At 46.2% G+C, this 23,097-nt stretch overlaps 1 protein-coding gene across 4 annotated transcripts in view; it reads left to right on the forward strand.

Moving 5' to 3' along the window:
• The window catches only part of LOC144798412 (uncharacterized), a 267,605-nt gene that overhangs the window by 145,458 nt on the left and 99,050 nt on the right, over positions 1 to 23,097 (forward strand). For 3 of the 4 annotated variants that reach the window (XM_078669279.1, XM_078669277.1, XM_078669276.1), the window contains 3 exons: positions 5,068 to 5,261; positions 6,109 to 6,207; positions 10,073 to 10,174. In XM_078669279.1, the coding sequence (XP_078525405.1) occupies positions 5,068 to 5,261; positions 6,109 to 6,207; positions 10,073 to 10,174 (395 nt within the window). Of the gene's footprint in view, positions 1 to 5,067; positions 5,262 to 6,108; positions 6,208 to 10,071; positions 10,175 to 23,097 lie in introns of those variants that run through there. The other variant, XM_078669280.1, reaches the window with a different exon arrangement.

The raw sequence follows: 23,097 nt of genomic DNA on the forward strand, positions 1-23,097 counted from the left end.
TTTTTATGATCCCTGCCATGAAGGCATTCATGGAGGGCATATAGAGAATCATACCTCCCAGGGTGCCTCCCCTCCCGCCCCCTACTTGGAACCTAAATGCTGTGCTCACCAGGCTCTCAACACCTGCATTCATACCCTTTACAGTTCCTCTCATGGAGGATGGCCTTCGTCATAGTCATAATGTCCTGGTTGACACATTAGTGACTTACAGGTATTTACCCTGCTAAGGCCTTTCATTTAGGTTCACAGGGAGTTGTTCTAAAAACGAATCCTAAATTCCTCCCCAAGGTAGTATTACCTTTATACCTTAATGATACTATGGAACTCCCAGTCTTCTTTCCGCAGCCAGACTCTGTTGGTGAGAGGGCTCTCCCTAGTGCCTGCTCGTGTTGATTCCTGCTTTTAGCTGTGTGATCTGCTGCATTGAAAAAATGGTTTAATGTTGGGGACCGTGGTGCTGGGGGAAACAGGGCTCTCATTTTTAATTTGCTCCTCGTTTTAAATTGTGCCTAATGCAGTTACCTGCCCTTTGGTCTGCAGCAGAGAAACTGATTGTGCAGAAAAGGCAGGTTAACTGCAGTTGATTTGACTTACTTCCTGCCCCAACCACCATTTTGGAGGTTAGCGCTCTAGCGCTCCTTCCTTGACAAAACCTAACTGAGGTCCTTTGTCTTATACCTTGATAGTGAACATGAATGTTGATTTCTGCCTCCCAAGGCAGAGGTAAGCTTTTTGAGTTTGACCTATGCCACCATGAATGAGCCACAAAGGGTACTGCAGGGAGACCTTGCTCACATTAAGCTGTAAAGCAGGCCTGTGGGGCCTTGGCTAAAACGTGTTAAACCTGTAGCCACTAATCCATTTCTTTTCTGCCAGTTGGCGTTAATATGCTTGCTTCCTATTTTAGAAACATGACAGGGCGGACATGCTGAAGGTACTGGCACTCCACTGTCTTCTCCTGTTGATTTCTGCTTTTAGCTGTGCGATCTGCTGCATTTTTCACATTTTGTAGTGTTGGGGGAACGGGACACTAATTTGCAAGCTCTCAGTATATTGTATGTTTTCCAAGCTGAGCATCGTGGGAAGTCAAGCAGCCTTCTTTGCTCTGGCTCCTACTGGTGACTCTATGATCTCAGGAGCCTTGATTTATCAACCCCCCGCGGTACCTCCATTTAATTTTGTTGTGAGGCTTGCGGATGTCTTGTCCCCATTGAACTTCAAAATTTTAATTTCATCGTGGTTGGAGATTTGAATCTAAACTTTGACGACAAGTCTTGCCCCGCAGCTTCGATCTTGGTTCTAGACTTGGAAGGCCTGCAGCTCTTTCAATATGTAATGTCCCCCACACGCAGTGTGGGGCATTCCTTAGATCCTGTCTTTTCGAATATAGCTGATCTAGTTATTAAGCAGCCTATGCCACTTTCATGGTCTGACCATTTGCCATCCCTTTTTCAGTCCCTTATGAAAACACGCATAACAGTCTGCTTTAGTCTGGGCAGTGCGAGCCAGGCGATAAGCAAAAGTTACTCCTTCGGCTCTCCATGGCGCCCTGGCTAATAGCCGCCCTAGTTTAGACAGATGTACCGATATAGCCGATGCACAAGTAGATACTTGGATTAATGAGGCACTGAACCAAATTGCTGCTTTAGAAAATCAGACCTTCTATAGACTGCGACCGTCTGCGGGCTGGTTTATTGAGGACTTATTAGTCCTAAAAAAGAAGGGCAAACGGCTGGAGCACCTATGGCACAGAGAGTACGACCCGCCTGTAAAAGGGACTACAAGGCAACAATTAAAATCCATAATTGCTGCACTAAAAAGTCTCACTGCAATCACTACACCAATAAAATATGCCTCATGAGCAATTCACTGTGGTGAAGTAACTATCATCTTTAGTTGCAGTCTCCGGCATGACCACACCAACAGAGGAAGGATGCAATGCTTTGGTGCAGTTATTCCTGGAAAAGAAAGTTAATATATATGATTCCTTTCCCGCAGGACCAAGAGACGTCCCCTGTTTGAATGTTTGGTCCAACGGGTCAGAAGACAGCTTGAGGTTGCTCTGTTTGAGGTTCATCGAATCCGAAGAGCAGACCGCAATATATCAGTGAAATCAGGTTCTTCAATAGATCCAGCTTCTTCATCCATTCTGGAATGAGGTGTGGAGGTCAATCAATCAATCAATCAATCATTTGTAAAGCGCACTACATACCCGCGAGGGTCTCAAGGCGCTGGGGGGGGGGGGGAGGGTGCTACTGATCGAACAGCCAGGTCTGGAGTATCCTTCTGAAGGTCAGCAGGTCTTGGGTCTGTCGTAGGCTCAGTGGGAGGGTGTTCCATGTCTTGGCGGCAAGGTGGGAGAAGGATCTCCCACCGGTGGTTGTTCTTCGGATGCGCGGGAAGGTGGCGAGTGAGAGGTAGTCGGAGGGTAGCTGGCATGTGGGGATGTAGAAGGAGAGCCGTCTGTTGAGGTAGGCTGGGCCAGTCTTGTGGAGTGCCTTGTGTACGTGGGTGAGGCGCTTGAAGGAATTCCTCTTGTTGACGGGGAACCAGTGCAGGTTTCTCAGGTGGGGGGTGATATGGCCGTGGTGTGGTACGTCGAGGATCTGTCGTGCCGTGGTGTTTTGGATGCGTTGTAGTCATTTAATGAGCTTGGTCGGGGCTCCCGGGTAGAGGGCGTTTCTGTAGTTGAGTCTGCTGCTGACGAGGGCCTGGGTGACTGCTTTTCTTGTATCTGTCGGGTTCCATATGTAGATCTTGTGGAGCATGCGTTGGGTGTTGAAGCAGGAGGAGGAAATGGCGTTGACTTTCTTGGTCATTGAGAGCGTTGAGTCGAGAATGATTCCCAGGTTGCGTACATGGTAGGTGGGTGTCGGGGCTGTTCCCAGTGCCGTCGGCCACCAGGAGTCGTCCCAGGCTGAAGGGTTGGAGCCGAGGATGAGGACCTCCGTCTTGTCCGAGTTCAGCTTCAGACTCATCTTACTTCATTCCATTGCAGACACAATCACATCTACACGATTGCAGCAATATGAGGAGTGCATTCCATTACTCACTGTGCTTCACACCACAAGACTTCTCTTATAATCCACACCTGTGCATCTAGACAGTCCAGCTTATTTACTTAAAGCGCCTATGAGAAGCAACTACAACGAGAAATGATGTACCATTCTAACTGTATGGCTGTCCATAAGGACCATTTAGGATTGTTTTTAGATATGATGCAGAATAAAAAAAGATCAAGGCACAGTAAATAGACATTTAACACACATAGGCCCCAATACACATTGCATGGTGCTGGCAACTTCACACCCTAAAACGCCAGTAGCATACGGTAACAGCCCAAAGTGCTATGCAGATGCAAGTTAATAGGGAATAATTGTCCGGTCCTAGTTTTACAGTGGAAATTTGAAACGTATTCCCTTTACCATGGGTTTAGTGCTCACATTTACCACCTGCTGTGCTTTTAGAAGGTGGTAAATGTGAGTGGAGGGGCTTGTGCATGTGAGGTTTGCAAGGACAATCTGAAGCACTTGAGTGCCCGTCAATGAATACTGATTTCCAAAGACTGGAAATCCAAAGCCAGTGATCATGAGTGTAAAATACCACTGACCGATCTAATGGGATTAGGGCACTTGGCTGACACTTGTGATAATAGCTTTTAGGCTGAAGTAATTTACTGTTGCTCCTAGGGCAACATTTGTACTTTGACAGGGGCAGGAGCCTGACTGGACACCATTTAGGGAAATTATTTTTCCCCAAGTAAGGGTGGAGTTGGTAACCACTCGATTTTCTAAACTCTTAGCAGAAGCTCTTAGTAAAGAAATAGGGCAATAATTACCCAGATTGTCTAGGTCAAGAGCTATCTTTATTAACAAGGGTAAAGCCACTGCTTCTTCAAAAGCCATAGGGACATTGTTCTTCCCAAAAGGTAACTTTAAGCACATTACAAAGAAGAGGCACGCAGTGGCTAGGCCTAGTTGGAGATGCAGGGCTATTGATCATCATAGGTCAAGAGGTGAGCCAGATTGCAAAGTAAAAATCACTACATTAGGACCAATTAGATTCTTGGTAGTGAAATTATTAAAGGATGATTTTGTAGAATCCGAAGAGGATAGAGGTGGGTAGCAGCCATCACTTGCAATCAGATTCCTGATATTTCATCTTTGTATCTGAAAAAAATATACTGGATCGTCACTTATCTTGACCAAAGGAATCATTTTTGTTCTGTTAGCTAAACTAACAATGAGCTAATTGACAACTTAAAAAAATATTTTAAGCAATTAGAAGCTGTAAGAATTGTCTGAACAATTATGAGCTTTTATAACTACTGATGTGTCATTTTTAAATTATTTCCAGGAAATACGAATGAACTACTAAGAGAATAGTGTTGTATCACATCCTGGATTTAGAAATAGGCAGACCTTGTCCACTGCTTAAATAGTTATATAAGAATTATAGGAGAGGGTTGGTTGCTACTTGCTAGGGGCAACACTTACCTTAAGGAGAAGGGTGTAAGAGAGAGTCCATAGATAGGATTATTTATAGGATATTGAAATCATTACCCGAGTGATTTCTAGCAAGAAGCTGGAATGGTTTGCTTAAGAGTAGAATAGGAAAAGCTTCTATCTTGAAATATATCTAATGGTTTAGAAGATGGATCAGTAAGGTCTGTGTGATGCCTCAGTCGACAAGGCGGAGGGGAGGGATAATCTTTGGTAGAATTGATTGGCCTATGGGTAAAAGATGAAGGGTGTTTCAGAGGCACAGTGTCCATTTTGGACTGGAACTAATGATGAAGAATTGTTGTGAGGGAGATCAGAAACAGATCCCAATGAAGTAGCTATAATGCCCAAGTCGTCATGTGTGTGTCTGTGATGCAACCCTGAAGTGGTAAGCGAAAAAACATAATAAAGGTTTATGCCTGGCCTGTGTAGATGGAGTTTGCAGTGGGTTTTTCATTTATCCGAGGGTTCTCTAAAGACATTTATGGCCTGAACGCATAAAGTAATCTACTTTGTATGCTTTATTTATTCTTCTTCAGAGCCATGCATTTTTGTTTCCACCCAGATTCTGATAAAATTACAGGGGATAATTCCCTGAATATTCGACTTGTTGCTGCAGCTGTGTGGGCTGTTGTGAAGAGACGAGACACAGAACACTTTGGGAAGGTGCTGGAGTTCCTCCATATAGTTCATCAGCAGGTGCCAGATCTGGTCTTTTACAGACACCATGCCAAGCTCTGTGCCGGCTTAAAAGGGAAGGTAAGAGAGGGTGAGAGAGTGGGAGGAAACTGCTGGGACAGGCGTTTGGGGCATTGAGAATTTTCAGTAAGCCTCTGAGTTTACTGGAAAATTTCCTGTGTAGTCTACAAAATCGATGAACCTATATTTGGGGTTTGATCCAATTGTTTTCCTAAAAACAAGGAAGTTCTAAAATAAGACGAGAACAGACGGCTGTCTATGCTGCCTCGCATGTGGGTGCCAGATTGCCCATCTTCCTTTTAGCCACTGTGAGATTCAATTATTTTTGAGTTTTTTTTCTATGTTTAGGATCAACTCAAGTTTTGATTTTGTGGAGATGGGTGTTGATACATTGATGACTAATACACATCCATCTTCGATCTATTTTTTACTTCTCTTATCAATTTATGTGTGAACTGTTGGTTAGGAGCCCCTGTTTCTTGTATTTTTTGCATGTTTTGAATACAAATCAAACTACCTTTTATCACACCCGGTTACTGTAATTTATTTACTGAATTAACCGTTCAAGTTGTATTTCAAATATTTTGAGGTGACACATGTGGTCATGTGACAGAAGATATATCAATCTATTTCAACATATCTTTGAGAATAAGTTCCTTGTAGACAGCTCTACCTGTTTAACTTTATTATCAAAGCCCACAAGGGTCTAATGGGTCGCCCATAGTTATTATTATAGATTACCCATCGAGGCATCAAATGTAGACCAATGTCTATGTAAAGAGGGTCCCAAAATGTCACTTCTATTAGGAGTCAATAATTTTTGCATTGCCTGACCCTTGTGTTAATTATATTAGCCCTCTCCCTGTAGTACAGTTTTTCTGAGGTACCTCTGTGTTCATGTTTTCAGCTTTTGCTAGATATGTTTCTGAAAATGCGCTGCCCGCTTGACATCCTGAAGGCACTGGATAATCTTTTCCCTGAGGTGCTGCCTGAAGATCCCTTTGCGGTAAGAGTCTACTTCGCTCTCTTGTGTCATGAAACATTGATGTTTTATTTCTGTTGAAAATCCAATATAATGAAGGGAGAGGAATGGATGGATTTGACTTTAAAACCACATTTTGAGAAAAAACAAAGGCCAGATGTACGATCTTCTTTGCGCTCGCAAACGGGAGATCAGACCGTTTGCGACGGCAAAAAAGGGTCATGGCATGTACAAATGCTATTTTTCGAGTCACTAACTCGCACAATAGCGTTTGCAACTATGGCTATTAGGAAGGGGCGTCCCTTCCTAATAGCGAGACTCACTGCCATGTACTGTTGTTTTGCAACCGCATCTGTGGCCGCAAAACACTTGCAATTTACCACCTAATTGAAGTAGGTGGTAAACCACTTGCAAACAAGAAGGGGACCCCTTCCTCTTTTGAGTGTTTGCAAAAATATTTTTTAAGAGCAGGCAGTGGTACCAGGGACCACTGCCTGCCCTTAAAAAATGAATCTGAAAAGTTTCATTTTTCTTTTTCAAATGCATCCTGTGTTCCTTTAAGGAAAACACGATGTATTAAAAAAAAAACAGCTTTATTTAAAAAGCACTGTATCAAAAAACGAGGGACACCCTACTCGCATGGAACCAGGGTGCTTTACAGTTTTACAGACATAACGGTTCCTGTGGACAATCAACAAATGATACTTAACCCCTTGCATGCGGCGCGAATTTTCGCACTGTGCGGGCGATTTTAATAGTGGGCAGGATTCGGACGGCGCCCGGCCGTCCTCCGCACACGCCCACCGTGACGCATGACGGCCGGGGACCGCCCCGAGTATGCAAGGGGTTAATATATATTAGCACAATCACAATAATCGAAGGAAAAGAGATGTCTGAAAGATTAAAGGCATATAACATGAATTTTGTATGAAAATACGCTGTTTTAAATAATGTAATCACATTATTTTAAATTCAGTGCATGGTGTCCCAAGTGATTGTGTAACCTATATTTCAAGGTTGTGACTTTTTGTGACATAAAAACAAGGTTTCATCAAAGATGTACAAGAGTGACCACTAAATCAATACAAAATACGGATTGTCGTCATTTTCCTTTAAGGCCAAATTTTTGTAGGCACCGGGAGATTAAGTGATTTCTCCAGAATCACAGGAGGAATGAGCCTCCTGCCAGATTTGAACCTGGTTCCCTAGCCTTAAAGTCAGCTGCTCGGGCCGTTAAGGCACTTCCACTTATTTTCACCCCAGCAGCTATCTCCTACTTTAACAACTATGCAGTATTCTTATTTTTAAATACATCTTTTTATTGAATTTTCAGTGTGAACACAACACAAAAGTCAACTTCAATTTGCAATAGAATGGCAGTTCATGTATAACAATACATTACAATTAGGGCTCCCGGTTTTATGGTACTTATTTTATTGACATATCCGTCTGTATTTTTCCATATTTATTTTTTGCTAATTTTATCTATATTTATCCATATTTATTTAAGGTTTTGTGAAAAATGAAGCTGAAAAGTGTATATTTCTACATTTATTTAACCAGTTAATGTACACTTGAGCCTGAACGCCTGCCAGGTTTGAATGATTTAAACACTCACAGATGATAAAGAATGAGCCTATAAGAAAACATGCAATTTTTAGGCTTTTTAGTTAAATTCCTTTTTTTAACCCCCTTTGCCTGTTTAATCCGCACAGCTTTTTCCCTTGGAGTGATGGTTGACCGCATTTAGAATCACTCAATAACAACCAATTGCCGTTTTTATCCACATCTAAAAATATATACAGACATGACTTAAATGGTTTTCTGTCTGTATTTATCTGTAAAAATCAGTAAAAGCAGAAACAGGGAGCCTTAATTACAATTCAAATCATAGCAAACTAACCCAACAACTCCCAGGGGAGATTTCTTTCTGATCAGGTTGTAAAACATGATCTGTTTATCTCTTGCCTCCCCACCCTACAACTGTTCATGATAATTATGCTATGGCCTCAGACCCGCAAATATTGCTTCCAACTCGGACCGTTCCACCACATAGAAAGCAGGAAGGGGCAGTATCAGGCAGTCCAGCTCTATCTGCGGGGGGGCGCACCAACAGCATACAAGCTCCTGTAGTAATGCGTGAAGGCCACTGGGCTCTCCAAGTGATTCGTGACTAGCTTCCCTGCTTTGTTTCTTATAGATGGGTCTATTCACACCTCCACTTCCTGGTTGGCCAAGCAGTATAACATTTTTTCCACTTTAGCTCCTCCTTCATTAATTATGTGTTGAGTAAATTGCCACACCGAGTGAGACGAGTTGAACAGTGTGCCTCAAAGTAGATCTAGCATAATCGAGCTGTCGAAGGATTTCGTCTGTGGGGGAATCTGCAAACCGCATGCCTAGGTCCTGAATCTCACACTACGGGAAAGTCACTGTCTGGCTTCTAGGTATCTTAGCCTCAAACGTATAACATGGCCTAGTGCCTGATTACCACTTTGAACACTTCCTATAATGTGAGAGAGGAGGGAACAGAGGGCGAGTTGAGATCAAAGTATCCTATGATGGCCTCCTTGAATAGGTCTGCAACGTGATGATCATGTAGCCACCAGGCATTCAGTCTCCAAAGGCTCCCTGGCCCTCTGTTCGTGCCACGAACCACAAGTTCCATGTGACAATGACCAACAAACCCTGCGGCAGGGTGCAGGATTGCAGTATCTTCCTGCTGTTTACTGCTGTGGCAAATATATAGAAGCAAGTGTACTGTTTTTCCCCGCCATTCCACATGCACTAGATGTCTTTTAGGCCTATTGCAGTCACCCACCTGATGAGGGCTTTTGGTCCAGTGGCGGACATCGTGCTAAGCAAATCCAACACCAGAAATTTAAAGTCTCCTCCCAGCATTGTGAAACCCTGAGAGGAGTCCCACCAGTACCTGGGAGACCCATGTTAGAGTGTCCTACACCAGCCCGGGGGCATCTACACTAACAAACGTCTATTCCTGCCCCTCCGATGTTCCGGATAACCTCACAAACCTTTCCATAGTGCCCGTCTGTGTCTCTGTGACTGCGAGTGGGAAGGTCCTTTTTAATAGAATGGCCACCCAGCTGGAGCCACTGGAGAACCAAGCAGAAAAACCCCTTGTGTACCCATGCTGTCCAAGGTAACCGCATCTAGTGCCTATGAAATGTGTCTCCCAGAGAAAGAGGGCATCAGGAGTGTGTCATCTAACATATTGCATCACTGATCTCAAACTAATTCTGTTGTTTAGACCAGTAACATTCTAGGAGAGTATACAGCACTTACCCCGAATCCTGCTAAAGGTCAAGCTGTCCTAAGGGTCCATATTCAAAGATAGTGGCTTCACCTCTTGGGAGGATGTGATGTTTACAGGTTTGTTCTACAAAGTAGGTGTGTGTAGTGCTTTGCAATCTTGACCTCAAACTAGTAGTGTGCCCCATACCGTCATCCTACAGAAGGCTGACATGGGGTCCCAAATTCAACGTGATCTTCTTGGTAGTTGGAAGATAGTCCCATTGATTTAGCAAACCCAGCAACAAACCTCCAATGAACAAGATGCAAACGACCACCATCCAGTTTTAAAAATAACCACCATATAGGAGGAATTATCCATTCTTGTTCAGGTACCTTCTCCATTCAGTTCTATTAATTTGTTCCCTTCGGAATCCATGTGCCTAATTCGATTAGATCTTATGGAAGCCATGCTCTGATTTATTTTCCCATTGTTAGCCTTTCCTCTTCCTCCCAGCTCACACATATATGGCTCGTCCTTTGCAGGGTTTGACTGTTACCTTCATTTTGACCATATTCATTTTCCGGGAAAACCCAGTATTATGGCACTGGACTTATTGCTCGATTTGTATTTTTGCAGACACCGCATGACCTCTGGAAAGTGGGACAATGTTATCAAGAGTTCCGCAAATTCACCTTTCACCTAATACGGGATGACAAGTTCCGAACACATTACCTACAGGTACATTTTTACATTAATAGTGGTCTTTTGCTTGAATATCAAAAGATGGCATACATTAGCTATTGACAACACAGAGTTTTGCTAACAAAGCCTTTAATTTCTTTAAGTTGTGTGACTCTACGTTGGGACAACTCCTGCCTGGCACACCAAGCAAAGTTTCCAGGCTACAATATGTTTATGGCATGTGCGGTTGTAAATACACTTGCTCTACATACTCCTGCTATCTAGTTTTAGGCTTCTGCATGTTGTTTTTCTTTTCGAGAAATCTTTCAAGTCAAGAGAAGTACTGCAACTCCTTCCTTAGTAGACAATGCACATGGGCATTGACTCCATGTTATTTTGTTTTTTTTTCACCATGTGGTTCAGACGTACGCAGAGATAGCTCATTTTTCAGGCCCTCATGGTTGGATTTTAATACCAATGCATCGTTAAAACCAGTGTCCTGTGACACCTTTCTGCCACGCTTCATCACTGGACATGTTTGGTGGACTAACAACCAGATGTATGACCTTACAACGCATACTTTTACATCGCATGCCTTTACAACGCGGTATTTACAACGAATACCTTTACAACGCATAGTGCTTTGGGGCGCTGGATAGTGAATAGTTTAATTTACTATTCCAACTCCAGTCCCCGTGGACACTAGGGAAGGTGTTGGACAGTAAATTAAACTTATTCCCTATCCTAGAGCGCCCCCCAGCGCAATGCGTTGTAATGGTTTGCGTCGTAAAGGATGTTTCCCCTAACAACCAGTGCACGATGTTCCAGATACCAAAGGTCTCCTTATGCTCTTCATGGACTGTATATCCTCCTTCGGACTTTGACTCCAGAGAATACGGACCAGAAAGGGGTGATGGGATGCACCTCTTTTCAACATTGGCCTTAATGCAACTCTAAATACCGGTGGTCGGACCTTCACGACATCTGCAACATGTGTCTTTTCCCCAACCACAGCGACTCTTATTATAATTCCTGCCTCCCCTTCTGCTGGAATAAAACACTACAGTACTGAAGGGAAAGCCGCCAGCCATATCACCAGATGCACCAATAGACATCCTTCAAAACATTGTACATATCTAAAGAAGACCTGCTTCGCAGCCAGGAAGGACTATCCCGACATTATAATGTTTCGTTTAAGGTCTTAAGTGCTATCCTGGGGTGTCCACCTTGCCACAGGAGGGACCGCACATCGCCGTTAATGGCAGCAGAAATCGATCCTGGGAGTGGGAAATATATGTTTTGCAGGGCTTATAGTAGTTGTGATCATTTTGAAAAAAGACTGTACGCCCTAGTAATGATAGGGGCAGTTCTTTCCACCTTTCCGCGTCCCTTTGGAAATTGGATACTAACCTTTGAAGGTTGCGGCGGAAGCATAGTTCTCTGTGGGGTGTCATGAATAATCCAAGGTATTTAAAACCTTCTGGGGTCACATTCAGATTTATTTCCAGGGAGGGTTAATTCTGTTTAGGACCGGGGGAATATATAGTGGATTTGTCCCTGTTAATTTTGTAATCAGAGTGTCATCCATATTCCTCTAATATGTGGAACAGTGTGGGAATTGTGGTCGAGTTCTGTAATGTATAACAGGATGTCATCCACATAGAGGGAAATCTTTTCCTCCCTGTCTTCTGAGTCCGAGGTTTGGAAACCTCAGATATCAGGGTGCATCTGGATTCAACAAGCCAGGAACTCTACCCAAATGGCAAAAAGGGGGGGCACCCCTGCTTGGTCCCTTGTCCGATAGGGAATCCAGAGGACAGCAATCCATTGACTCAGACTGCAGCTTTTTGCGCTTGGTAGAGTGTTGATATCCAGTTCCGAAATGTAACCCCAAATCCGAATTTGATCAGTGTGACATCTAGAAATGGCCAATGTACTGCATCAAATGCCATCTACGCATCAAGGGCTACAAATATATGAGAGGCAGTTTTGATTCTTAACCTCTAACACCCAGTTGTGGGTTCGACGTAGATTTAGCCGGGTAGAGCGGCTTGACATGAACCCGGATTGATCCCATTGAATCAAGGGTATGATAACCTCCAGCAGGCGGGCCGCCAGTATTTTGACCACGATTTTAACCTCGGTATTTAACAGTGAGATTGGGCGGTATGAGGCACCTATCTTGTGGTTTGCCCACCTTATGAATAACTGTTATGGTGGCTGTTCTGAGGTCGGAGAGGAGGGCGCCTTTTTTGCTTACTTGAAATAAATTTAATAAATGGGGTTCCAGAATATCTAGATTGAGTTTGTAAAACTCTGTGGAGATGCCAATGGTCCCTGGAATCTTTCCAGCCTTAAGTGTAGAGAGCATGTCCTGTATCTTGGAGAGGGTGAGGTCACCTTCCAGTGTTTCCACAGTTTCTGCATCCAAAACTGGAGTTGAAATGTCAGCCAAGTATTGAGTGATTGGGATCACTCAGCGGGCGGGTTTCATAAAATGATTGGTAGTAGCCACGGCCCGTGTAGGGCGTTCCACCGGGCGGTGATGTGGGCAGGGGAGGGGCAGGGTGGGGGGTTGTAAAATGCAGGAAACGGGCGATTTCAGGTAAGTAACGAAAAAAATTAATAAAACGAATTTCGTTGCGCGCACTGCAATGCCAAATGCGATGCAGCGCGCGCAACAAAATTCATTTTTTTTGTTACTTACCTGAAATCGTCAGTTTCCCGCATTTTACAACCCCCCATCCTGCCCCTTCCCCGCCCCACGTCACCGCCTGGTGGACCGCCCTACACGGGCCGTGGCTGGGTAGTAGTTAGCAAATGTCTGAGCAACTTGGGCCTCTGTGGCATGGGTCATCCCCTTGCTGCCTCTGATACTGCCCACCCACCACACATGTATTTCTTTCTTGCTAATCCAAGCAAGTAGTTTCCCAGCTTTTTCTCCCACCTCATACAACCGGTGTGCTTAAGGGCATGCTTAAGTCTACCCTCAGAAACTTCAGGGAGAAACACTAAGGGCTAGGGTAGGGTTGCCTAGGATAGAAAAGAAATACAAACCTTTCACTAGTCAACTCCACTCACATAAACATCCAGTTCTCTTCTGACTCCTTGTTAGTCCATACTGCTGGTAAGAGGGTTTACCTAAGCCACCGGTCATGGCTCGCTGCCCAACAAGGAGAGTAAGATATCAATGCAGCAGACAAACGGTAGCTATAGGAGCAGCCACACATCGGCACAAAGCCAACCCTGTCCTGCTTCTTTCTTTTACAGGTCCCATTTTGAGAAGATGCAGGAGCTGGTATAACCTCTTCCAGATGAGTACAGGAAATTGAGGAGAATTGTGTTTGAGGGTAAGACCACTTGAACATCAACATTCGCTGTGTACTCAATGCCTTGGACACAGCCTCTGGAGGCATCAACACCAGCATCCTCCTCAGAGGATTCGGATATCATCCCAAGGTCCAACATCTGCTCCTCGACCTCCTGTTTGACGGGGAGCATCTCTTCAGCCCCCAGGCTGACACAATGCTTGAAAAAATAAAAAGGACACAGAGATTGCAAATTCTATAGGCACTCTGCAAACTCTGGCTGCCAGAGAATCCTTTTGCGTGCAACAATCCAGGGGAGGAGACAAGGCCACTGGCCACTTCAGCTGACGAGCCACAGTTCTACCAAAGACAGCAGCAAGGCGTCCACCAGAAGGCCGGCAGGGGTACATAGTGGGATACCAACAGAGTCAAGGGCAGAGGTGGCTCTAGTAAAGGAGCCTCCACCTCTGAGCAGTGACTCACACCATACCGCTCCCCCCCATCACACATCAACTGTGGGGGGACAATACATACCAGTGGCTTTAGTGGTGGTTTGCCACGGCTAACGCCATCAGCAGAGACAATCATCCTTCTTGAGGAAGAGGTTTTCGTTAGAAAGTAGCAATACAGAGAGAGCATCCACACCAAGAGGTAAAAGGCATCTGCTCTCTGTACTTTCTCATTTATAAAAAGACAGGACTGTCTTATGCCTTTCAACAAATATATCCTGTCAAAATATTTCCATACCACTACCCTAAAGTATGTCATCGCTCTGCTCTAAAAAGGCAATTTACATGATTGCATCACATGCGCCCACCCTCCTCCCGGGAAGCCCCTGTTGATTGCAGATCTCTCCTCTTATTAACTGCACAAAACGCATATGGCACCATACTGCACTCACTCTACACTTTTTACACATTATCACCCACTGTGCCCAAAACAATGTAACATAGAGTCTGTACCCATGCGCATTGTCGGTCTAGTAAGTGAGGAGTCAGAGAACATCTTGTGGCTCTAAAGACTTCTTTGAATAAAACAACCTGCAAACATTCAAGCTCAACACTAGATGGCAGGAGTACGCCGCAAATGTGAATCTACAAACCTACACACTATGAACAGATGCTTTCAGAGTAGCATTTTTCTTTTACTTAATGGAGTCTGTCTTTGAACATCTGAAAATCCGTTCCCATTTTTGGGTTTTGCCTGTGCTCGAGAAATCCATTGTTTTTAATATAAACTTAGAAAGAACTTTCATCCTGCCTCCCCTCTTTCCTGGCTTCTCATTGGTTCCAGTGCATGCCACTTACCTTTTTTTCCATTTCTATTGGCTGCAGCATATTTTCCTGCATTTACCAATGCTTGTTCCTCGCCTGCTTCTCTTATGAGTTTCCTGCCACCAAAATACTGTTAACATTCACTTCGGTGAAACTTTTTTTCATAAAGTTTTGCCTTTTACTCTTGCAGCATATTTATTTAACAATTTATCAGCCGGAGAGATTAAGGAATCACAGGATGTTGCGGGGCGCTGCCGAGACTCTAACCGGGATCCCTAACTCTCAAGTCAGCAGCTTTGGCCACTGCCCCACATCCTCTCCATTCCCATGTCATCTGTCAGGGAGCTCTTTCCTTATGCCGGACGATGATTGATGAAAACAGCTCTTTATTCACTACATAGACAAAACCGATGCATTGCCAAGGCTTGTTAGATTGGCAAGGATGAGAGCATGGTGCATGTCTCCTCAGAATGGCATGGGCAGAAGCATTCTTGCATACTTGTGCTGGCACAAGTAAAAGGTATGATGCTTTTAGCTTTGTGATGGCATTGTTAAGATTATGTTGCATGCTTACTTGGCATGGCATGCCTCCATATGATGTTACACATATCCTTAGTGTGGAAGGGTTGAAAGAGTGTGGGAGTGAGATTTATTTGTCCTTCCGATGATCATTCATGTATGTATGTGTTATTTCTATAGCACAAACCTAGCCAAAAGGCTGTGGAATGCTGAACAGGGTCATAGCATAGAGTGAACGAGCGTTAGGAGAGGTAGTGTGCTTTAAAGAGGTGCATTTTCAACTCTTTCCTAAATTGGAGCAGCATTTTGGCAGTCTTGAAGGATATGGGGATGTTGTTCCTGATCCTGGCTGTGTGTGTCCAGAATCACCCAAGATGGTAAATTTGTCTGCAAGATTAACAGGGGTGGTGGTTGTCATGGCTCTGAAATCATGCTGCTAGTTTTGAAGATGATGCAGGCTAGCAATGGCAGCCAATGGAGTTCATTTTGTATGAGAGTAATTGTAATCCTATTTCTTGAGCCCCTGGATGAGACACGGTTCTGCATATAGAATGCCCTTAAGAGGTGCCAGTACAGAGTCTGGGAGGCCATGGCGCAAGGCGCTGCCACCATCCACTAGCGAGAGTGCAAGAGCTTGAATAGCAGTTCTGACGTCGCTTTCGGGAAAAATCGTTTTCACTTTCTTTAGAAGGGAGCTGGCGCGTCTTTGTTTTTTTTCCGGCAATGTTTTGTTTGGTAGTAAGGTTGGTGTCCAAGGTGAATCCAACTGACTTGCCTTTCAGTGAAAGTTAGGGCTTGAAGCTGCTAAGTTTCATTTAATTGAGCCAGGTTTGTACAATTTCTTGGCCAATAACAGGAATTAAGTCTTGGTTGGGTTAAGCTTCAGTTCAGCACTGGGCTTCCAGGTCTGGATGAATTGCATGCAGTGTATGAGGTGTTGGATGACTGAAGCAGAAGAGACTTTCATTTACAGTTGTGTATTATTGATATATTGGCAAATCATGATGGTGTTTTCTACAAGTAGAGCACCAAGCAGCACCTAGGTAGAAGTTGAAGGTGATGGGACAGTATGAAACCCAGTGGGGACACCACTGGTAATAGGGATACTTGGGTACTTTCTAGAAGCATCTGTGTAAACAAACTGGTGTGGAGTGGAAAGTTAGGAAAAGAAACATTGCCAGTAAATCCTATTAGAGACTCCAGGGTGTGTATGATGGTGGGATGGTCAACTGTCGAATGCAGCTTAGAGTTCCAGTAATATTAGGAGGCAGCAGTCATCTTTGTCTGTGGTCAGAAGCGCATCCTCTACGGTTAATAAGGTAGAGGTCTCCATGTTGCAATGAGATCTGAATGCAGACTGGTAGTTGCTCCACAGCTGTTTAGCATTAATGTGAACTTGGAGTTGAACATGGGCTGCTTTTTCAATGATCTTGCTCATGAATGGTAGGTAAATGACAGGCAGGTAGTTGGCAAGGTCATCGGGATTTGGTGTAGGTTTCTTTAGGAGTGGGAGGACCTGACTTGTCGAGATAGCTTCTGAGAAGTTACCTTGAGGGAAGGAAGCATTGACAATGGTGAGCGGTAGGGTAGCGAGAGCATCCAGAGAGAGAACATTGATGAAGACAAGGGTATGACATCATCTTTATGAGAAGTTGATTTGATTGAGTTGAGTATGTTTGCTGATCTGTGAGAGATAAGGATAACCTTTACAGGATTCTGTGGGAATGAGTGGGTGTAAGAAATTGCCCTTTTTGCATGGTTACCCCCTACTTTTCCCCTGATATCGGATGCACTTTGACTGAGCGTGCACGGAGTCCCTGCCAATCAGGTTCCCAATGCCTGCGTTCTTTCCCAAAACTGTACCTTTGTTTACACAATCGGCACACCTCTGGCTCACCTGTACGTCCATTGTAAAAGGTAGCAGTGGTACCAAGGGCCATGTAACCAGAGAGGGTCGCTAAGGGCTGCAGCATGTATGGTGCCACCCTCAGACACCCCTCACCAAACACATAGACACTGCCATTGCAGACTGTATGCTTTGGTGCAGACAAAACTTCAGAGTGGACATGGCACCCATCCCTGAGTGCCATGCCCGCCAACCACTGCCTGTGGCATAGGTAGGACACCCCACTAGTAGGCCTCACAGCCTTATGGCAGGGTGCACTTTACCACAGAAGAGGGCACAGCTGCATGGGCAATGTGCCCCACAATAGCGCAGATCCTCAGGCAACTACTATTTTTTATATCAAACACAATTATTCATAATGAAAAGTGCTCTAAACCATATGAATGTAGAAACATATCAACATTATTTTATTTTCAATAATAAAGTCGACGTAATATCAAATATACATGAATATATATAGAACATTACTCTAAGACAATAACAACGATACAGTCACTCCTTTTATAAGCCTCACTCATCCACAACTTCCTTCACCAGTCATGCATACAAAAGACTGCATATCAGAATTATTCCAATTCATTTCCTATCATGTGGTTTATATACAGATTATTATAAACACATTGGATCAATCAATCAGGGAATTGTGAAGCGCGCTACTCACCCGTAGGAGTCTTAAGACACTGGGGTGGGGGTGCTCCAGTCAGTCGGAGAGCCAGGTCTTGAGGGTCTTCCTGAAGATGTGAAGAGTGGGGGCGCATCTGATGTTGGTCAGGAGCTTCTACCAGGTCTGTGCCGCGATGTAGGAGAAGGGTCTTCTACCCATTGTGGCTCTGCAGATGCGCGGGATTTCAGCGAGGGCTAGGTCGGCGGATCGGAGGTTACTCTTGGGTACGTGGCAGGAGATTCTTTCATTGAGATATTGGAGTTTGGTGTTGTGAAGTCATTTGTAGGCGTGGGTGAGTATCTGGAAGGTTACTCTCTTCTCAACGGGACGCCAGTGGAGGTCTCCATGGTGTTGGGTGAGGTGTTCGTGTCAAGGGATGCCAAGGACGAGTCTGGCTGCAGTGTTATGTATGGTCTGGAGCTTGCGGAGCAGAGATTTGTTGATCTCGGCGTAGAGGGCGTTTCCGTAATCCAGTTTGCTGGTTAAGAGTGCATGGGTGACGGTCTTTCTTGATTCAGGAGGGGGATCCATTTGAAGGTCTTACAGAGGATGCAGAGGGTGTTGAAGCAGGTGGAGGCAACAGCGTTAATCTGTTGGGTCATGGTGAGGGATTGGTCGAGAATGATGCCGAGGTGTGGTCCGTGGGGGTGGGGGGGCTGCTGAGGGCGGTAGCCCACCTGGTGTTGTCCCATGCAGAGGGGGAGGATCCGAGGATGAGGACTTTTGTCTTCTCAGAGTTAAGCTTCAGGCAGCTGCTGCTCATCCAGGATGCAACGTCCTTCATTCCTTCATAGAAGCTGAGCATGGTGGTGAGGGGGTCCTTAGTGAGGGACAGTATGAGCTGGGTGTCGTTGGCGTAGGATACTATACTGAGTCCATGCTGTCTGAGGATGGTGGTGAGGGGGTCCATGTAGATGTTGAAGAGCGTGGGGCTGAGCGATGATCCTTTTTTGGTACTCCGCAGTTAATCTCTGTGGGTTTGGAGAGGAAGGGCGGAAGTCTGATTCTTTGGGTTCTGCAGGTGAGGAAGGAGTGGAGCTAGTCGAGGGTGGTTTTGTGTATGCCGACGTTGTGGAGTCTGGCGGTGAGAGTGCGGTGGGAGCCGGTGTCGAAGGCTGCAGAGTGGTCGAGTACGATCAGGGCCGCAGTGTGGCCTAGGTCGAGGAGGGTGCGGATGTTGTCTGTGTCAGTGATTAAGGAGGTCTCGGTGCTATGGTTGCTCTGGAATCCGGATTGGGGGGGGGTCGAGGATGGAGTTCTCTTCGATTTCGTTAGTTGGCCGTTGACCATCTTCTCTGTGACTTTGGCCACGAAAGGGAGGAGAGAGATGGGTCGTTAGTTCTTGAGGTCCGTCGTATCTGCTGATGACTTCTGGAGGAGGGGCTTGACTTCTGCATGTTTCCAGTCGTCGGGGAATGTGCCGGTTTCGAAGGTGGCGTTGATGGTGCGTCGTAGCTCAGGTGCAATGGTGGCTGCGGAAGATGCGCAGAGGGCAGGGATCAGTGGGGGCTCCTGAGTGAATGCCTTTCATGGTCGACGTAGTGTCTTCGGTGGTGGTTGGGGTCCAGTAGGAGATGGTGGGCTGGTTCTCAATGCTGGGGGGAGGAGTGGAGTGGGTGTCCGGAGTTGTTTCGTAGAAGTTGTCGTTGAGGGATCTAATTTTCAGGTGGAAGTAGGAGCCGAGTTTGTCGCAGAGGTCTTGGGAGGGTGTGACGTCTGTGGCTTCACTGGGGGGCTTGGTGAATTCCTGAATGATGTTGAAGAGTTGCTGGTGTTGGCATGGATTTTGTTCCGGATGAAGGTCCTTTTGGTGGAACTGATAAGTTGGTGGTATTCTGTCAGGGCGTTCTTGTACGTGGTGTGGTCTTCCGAAGTTTTGCTGTTTCTCCAGTTCTTCTCGGGACATCTGCAGGTGCGTCTGGATTCTTGGCGGTCAGCAGTGAACCAGGTGTCCTTCCTGGGGTGCTGTCTGTCGGGGTTGCGGAGGGGGGCAAGCTTGTCTGTGCAGTTGGTGATCCATCTGTAAAGTTCTTTGTCTACGGAGTTGGCGTCGGTCGAGGTGGGGGGCATCACGGCTGAGGGTAGAGTTGAGGTGCTCCTCAGTGACCTTGCTCCAGTTCCTTCGCGGAGGGCGTGGTGCAGGATTGGGGCGGTGGGTTTGTCGACGTGGAAGTGTATGCAGTGGTGGCCCGTCCAGGGGGGTTGCATGGTGTGGCTGAAGTGGATGTTGTTGCCGCCTGCAAAGATCAGGTCATGGGTATGTCCTGCCTTGTGGGTAGGGGTGGTGTCGAATTGTTTCAGTCTGAGGTTGGCAAGGTTGTCCAGGAGGGTAGCGGAGTTGGGGGCTCACTGAGGTTGTCGAGGTGGAAGTTGAGGTCTCCGATTAGTATGTAGTCCAAGGAGGCGATGGTGCGGGGAACAATGAGGTTGGCGATGGCAGTGGTGAACGCGGTTTGAGGTCTGGGGGGTGTGTAGGCAAGGATGCCACGCAGGGTAATTCTGGGGCTGATCTGGATCTGGAAATGGAGGTGTTCGGTGGTGGACGGGGGTCGCTCGTGCTGGAAATGGTGAGTTGGAGGGAGCTCTTGTGTGTGATGGCGAGTCCTGCTCCTGGGTGGTTGGGGCGGTCCTTCCTCTGGATCTTGTATCCGTTGGGGATGGCGGTGGCGATGTCGGGGCGGAGGTGGGGTTGGTCCACGTTTCCATGAAGAAGGCGACATCTGGCGAGAGGGTGTTGAGGAGGTCCCAGATCTCTACAGCATGTCTGTGCAGGGAGTGCACGTTGAGGAGGATGCACCTCAGGGCTTCAGGGGTAGTTTTTGTCCTTCCGGGGTTGAGTGCGAGGAGGGCAGCTGAGTCGTAGCGGTGGGTGACCGGAGAACCAGGGTCCCTAGCGCTGGTCGCAGACAGTCGCAGACAGGATTGCCTTTGGCGCGCCTTAGGGGCTTCACCTGCACACCCGCACAGCGGAAGCCATCAAATAGAAAGGCGGAAAGGTAGCACAGCTGTGAGGTGGGAGTGGGAACCGGCAGGGGGGGAGGGGCCGTGGGCAGCAGTGGCAGGAAAAAGATGGCAAAAGGACACAAACAAAGGGCACAGGTACAGAGGCAAATATTAAAGGCAAAAAATTAAAGGCACGATAACAAAAAACAAAACAAAAAGACAGACAAAAACCAGAAAAACAGGCACAAACATGAAGACAGACACCAGCGGACCAGCAGAAGAGCAAGGCTTTCCCACTGGACCACAAGGGATGAGACGCAGGCAGGAGTCTGTGGCTGGAGAAGGGCCTCGAACACCTACCTACACAGAGCGGTTTAGGGGGCAGAGGCACAACAGCGGAGCTGCTAGGGCGGAGAGCAGAGTCTCTCAGCAGGAGGTCAAAGGTCTTGCTCACATGTCCGAGCAGCAGCTGCCATTAAATAGGGGAGGGAAGCACAGCTGGGGGCAGGAGCGGGAATCAGCAGGGGGGCCACGGGGGCAGCAACGGCGAGAAAAGGACAGCGAGGTGCAGAGACAAATACAATTAAAGGCAGGAAATTAATGGCACAATAACAAAAAACAAAACAAAAAGACAGACAAAAAAAAATGAAAAAGGGGCACAAACACGAAGACAGACACCAGTGGACCAGCAGAAGAGCAAGGCTCTCCCACTGAACCACCAGGGATTAGGCGCAGGCAGGAGCCTGCGGGTGAAGGAGGGCCTCAAACACCTACCTTCACAGAGAGATTTAGGGGGCAGCGGCACAACTGCGGAGCTGCTGGGGCGGAAAGTAGAGTCTCTGACCAGGAGGTCAAAGGTCTTGCTCTGGATAATCATAAAGATATGTAATTACTATTTTATGTAACTTCACAATATGATTACAAGGCAGTGTTGGAGCACCACACAATATCCATTAGCATGAATTTGCTTAGAGTTGATAAATATTCAGTGGCTAAAGTGCAAGGAACACTCAGATTCTCTCTACTCGCGTTTCGGCAAGGCTGCCTTCCTCTGGAGTGCCATAGTTCTTTGATTTAAATAGTACCTAAAACTATTCAATAAATGATTTAATTTAATTACATGATGTGTGTGACCAATAACCTCGATTCTTCCCACGTACCACTGTCTGTGCAAAACCATCACCTTCTTTCACACCTCATACATAACCCACGTGTCCAAACAGCACAGGTAGATTAATCGAGCAATGTCCCCAGTTGTATACATACCAATGCCCTGAGAGAAAAGAAAATATTGACATATAATAAAAGTGTATGCACACCCTACAGTGTCTGTGCCATTCAAAACATTGCAATTGCACTGAAGCCATATTGAGTACATGGACTGCGAGTTTGTCAGTACGAACTCCACAGCTCCATGATGGCTTTACTGAATGCTTAGGAGTTTGGTATCAAACTCCTCAGCATAATAAACCACTCTTGCCAGTGTTGAATGTATTACACAATGCACTCAGAGGGAATCTTAGAAATGCACCCTGAAAAATGACCAACTCCTTCAAGTCCAGCAGACTGGTCTGCACAAGCCTGCCACCCACAGACATGTTTCTGACGTCCTGAGGTGAGAGTTTTTGTGCTTTTGTGGATCAGGGTCAAAGGCTGCTTGGGGTGGAGGTGCTTCACATTTACCCCCAAGCAGGAACAGCATACAGGGCTGCGAGCCCCAAAGGCTTCCTGCCCTTTGATATGCTAGCCAGGGCCTCTTCAGCTAGTGGAGATGCCCGCCTCCTTGACCAAGCCCCACTTTTAACGGCAAGGTCGGCGGAAAAATTTGTAGTCAGGAGGAGTGTGTCCCCTCTCTGCCAGGACCACCCCTAAGGTGCTCTGGACTGAGGTGACCTCCTCCTTAGGAAATCCTACATCTTGATTGGAAGGATTTGACCCAATCAGGTTATGGGGATGCCCCCTCTTCAAAGGAAGGAGACATTCAAAGGGTTTAATCACCCTAAAGGCAAGTAGCCCATTGTCTACCATCTGCCAGTACCTGTAACATCCCTAAATTCAGTATTTCAGGGCACCCTTGATCTTCAGATTCCTGTGACCCAAAAAGAAAGGACGAAGAAGACGCCCTGCAGCCAAGCCTGGAAGTGAATTGATTGGCCCCAGCCCTGCTGGCCTGTCTCCTACTCAAAAACCCTGCTAAGAAGATGACGCCTGTCTCGTGGCCAACGTCTTCCAAGAACCCCAGGAAGACTGCCACTCTTCAGCCAAGACCAGATCTCCAGAGGACAGCGGTCCTATCCAAAAGAAACTACACCAAGGATTCCGGATACATTCGGATCCATGACCCCTGCCCACTCTGCACCTGAAGC

The sequence above is a fragment of the Lissotriton helveticus genome, chromosome 12 (assembly GCF_964261635.1).
Source record: "Lissotriton helveticus chromosome 12, aLisHel1.1, whole genome shotgun sequence".
Lineage (NCBI taxonomy): Eukaryota > Metazoa > Chordata > Amphibia > Caudata > Salamandridae > Lissotriton > Lissotriton helveticus.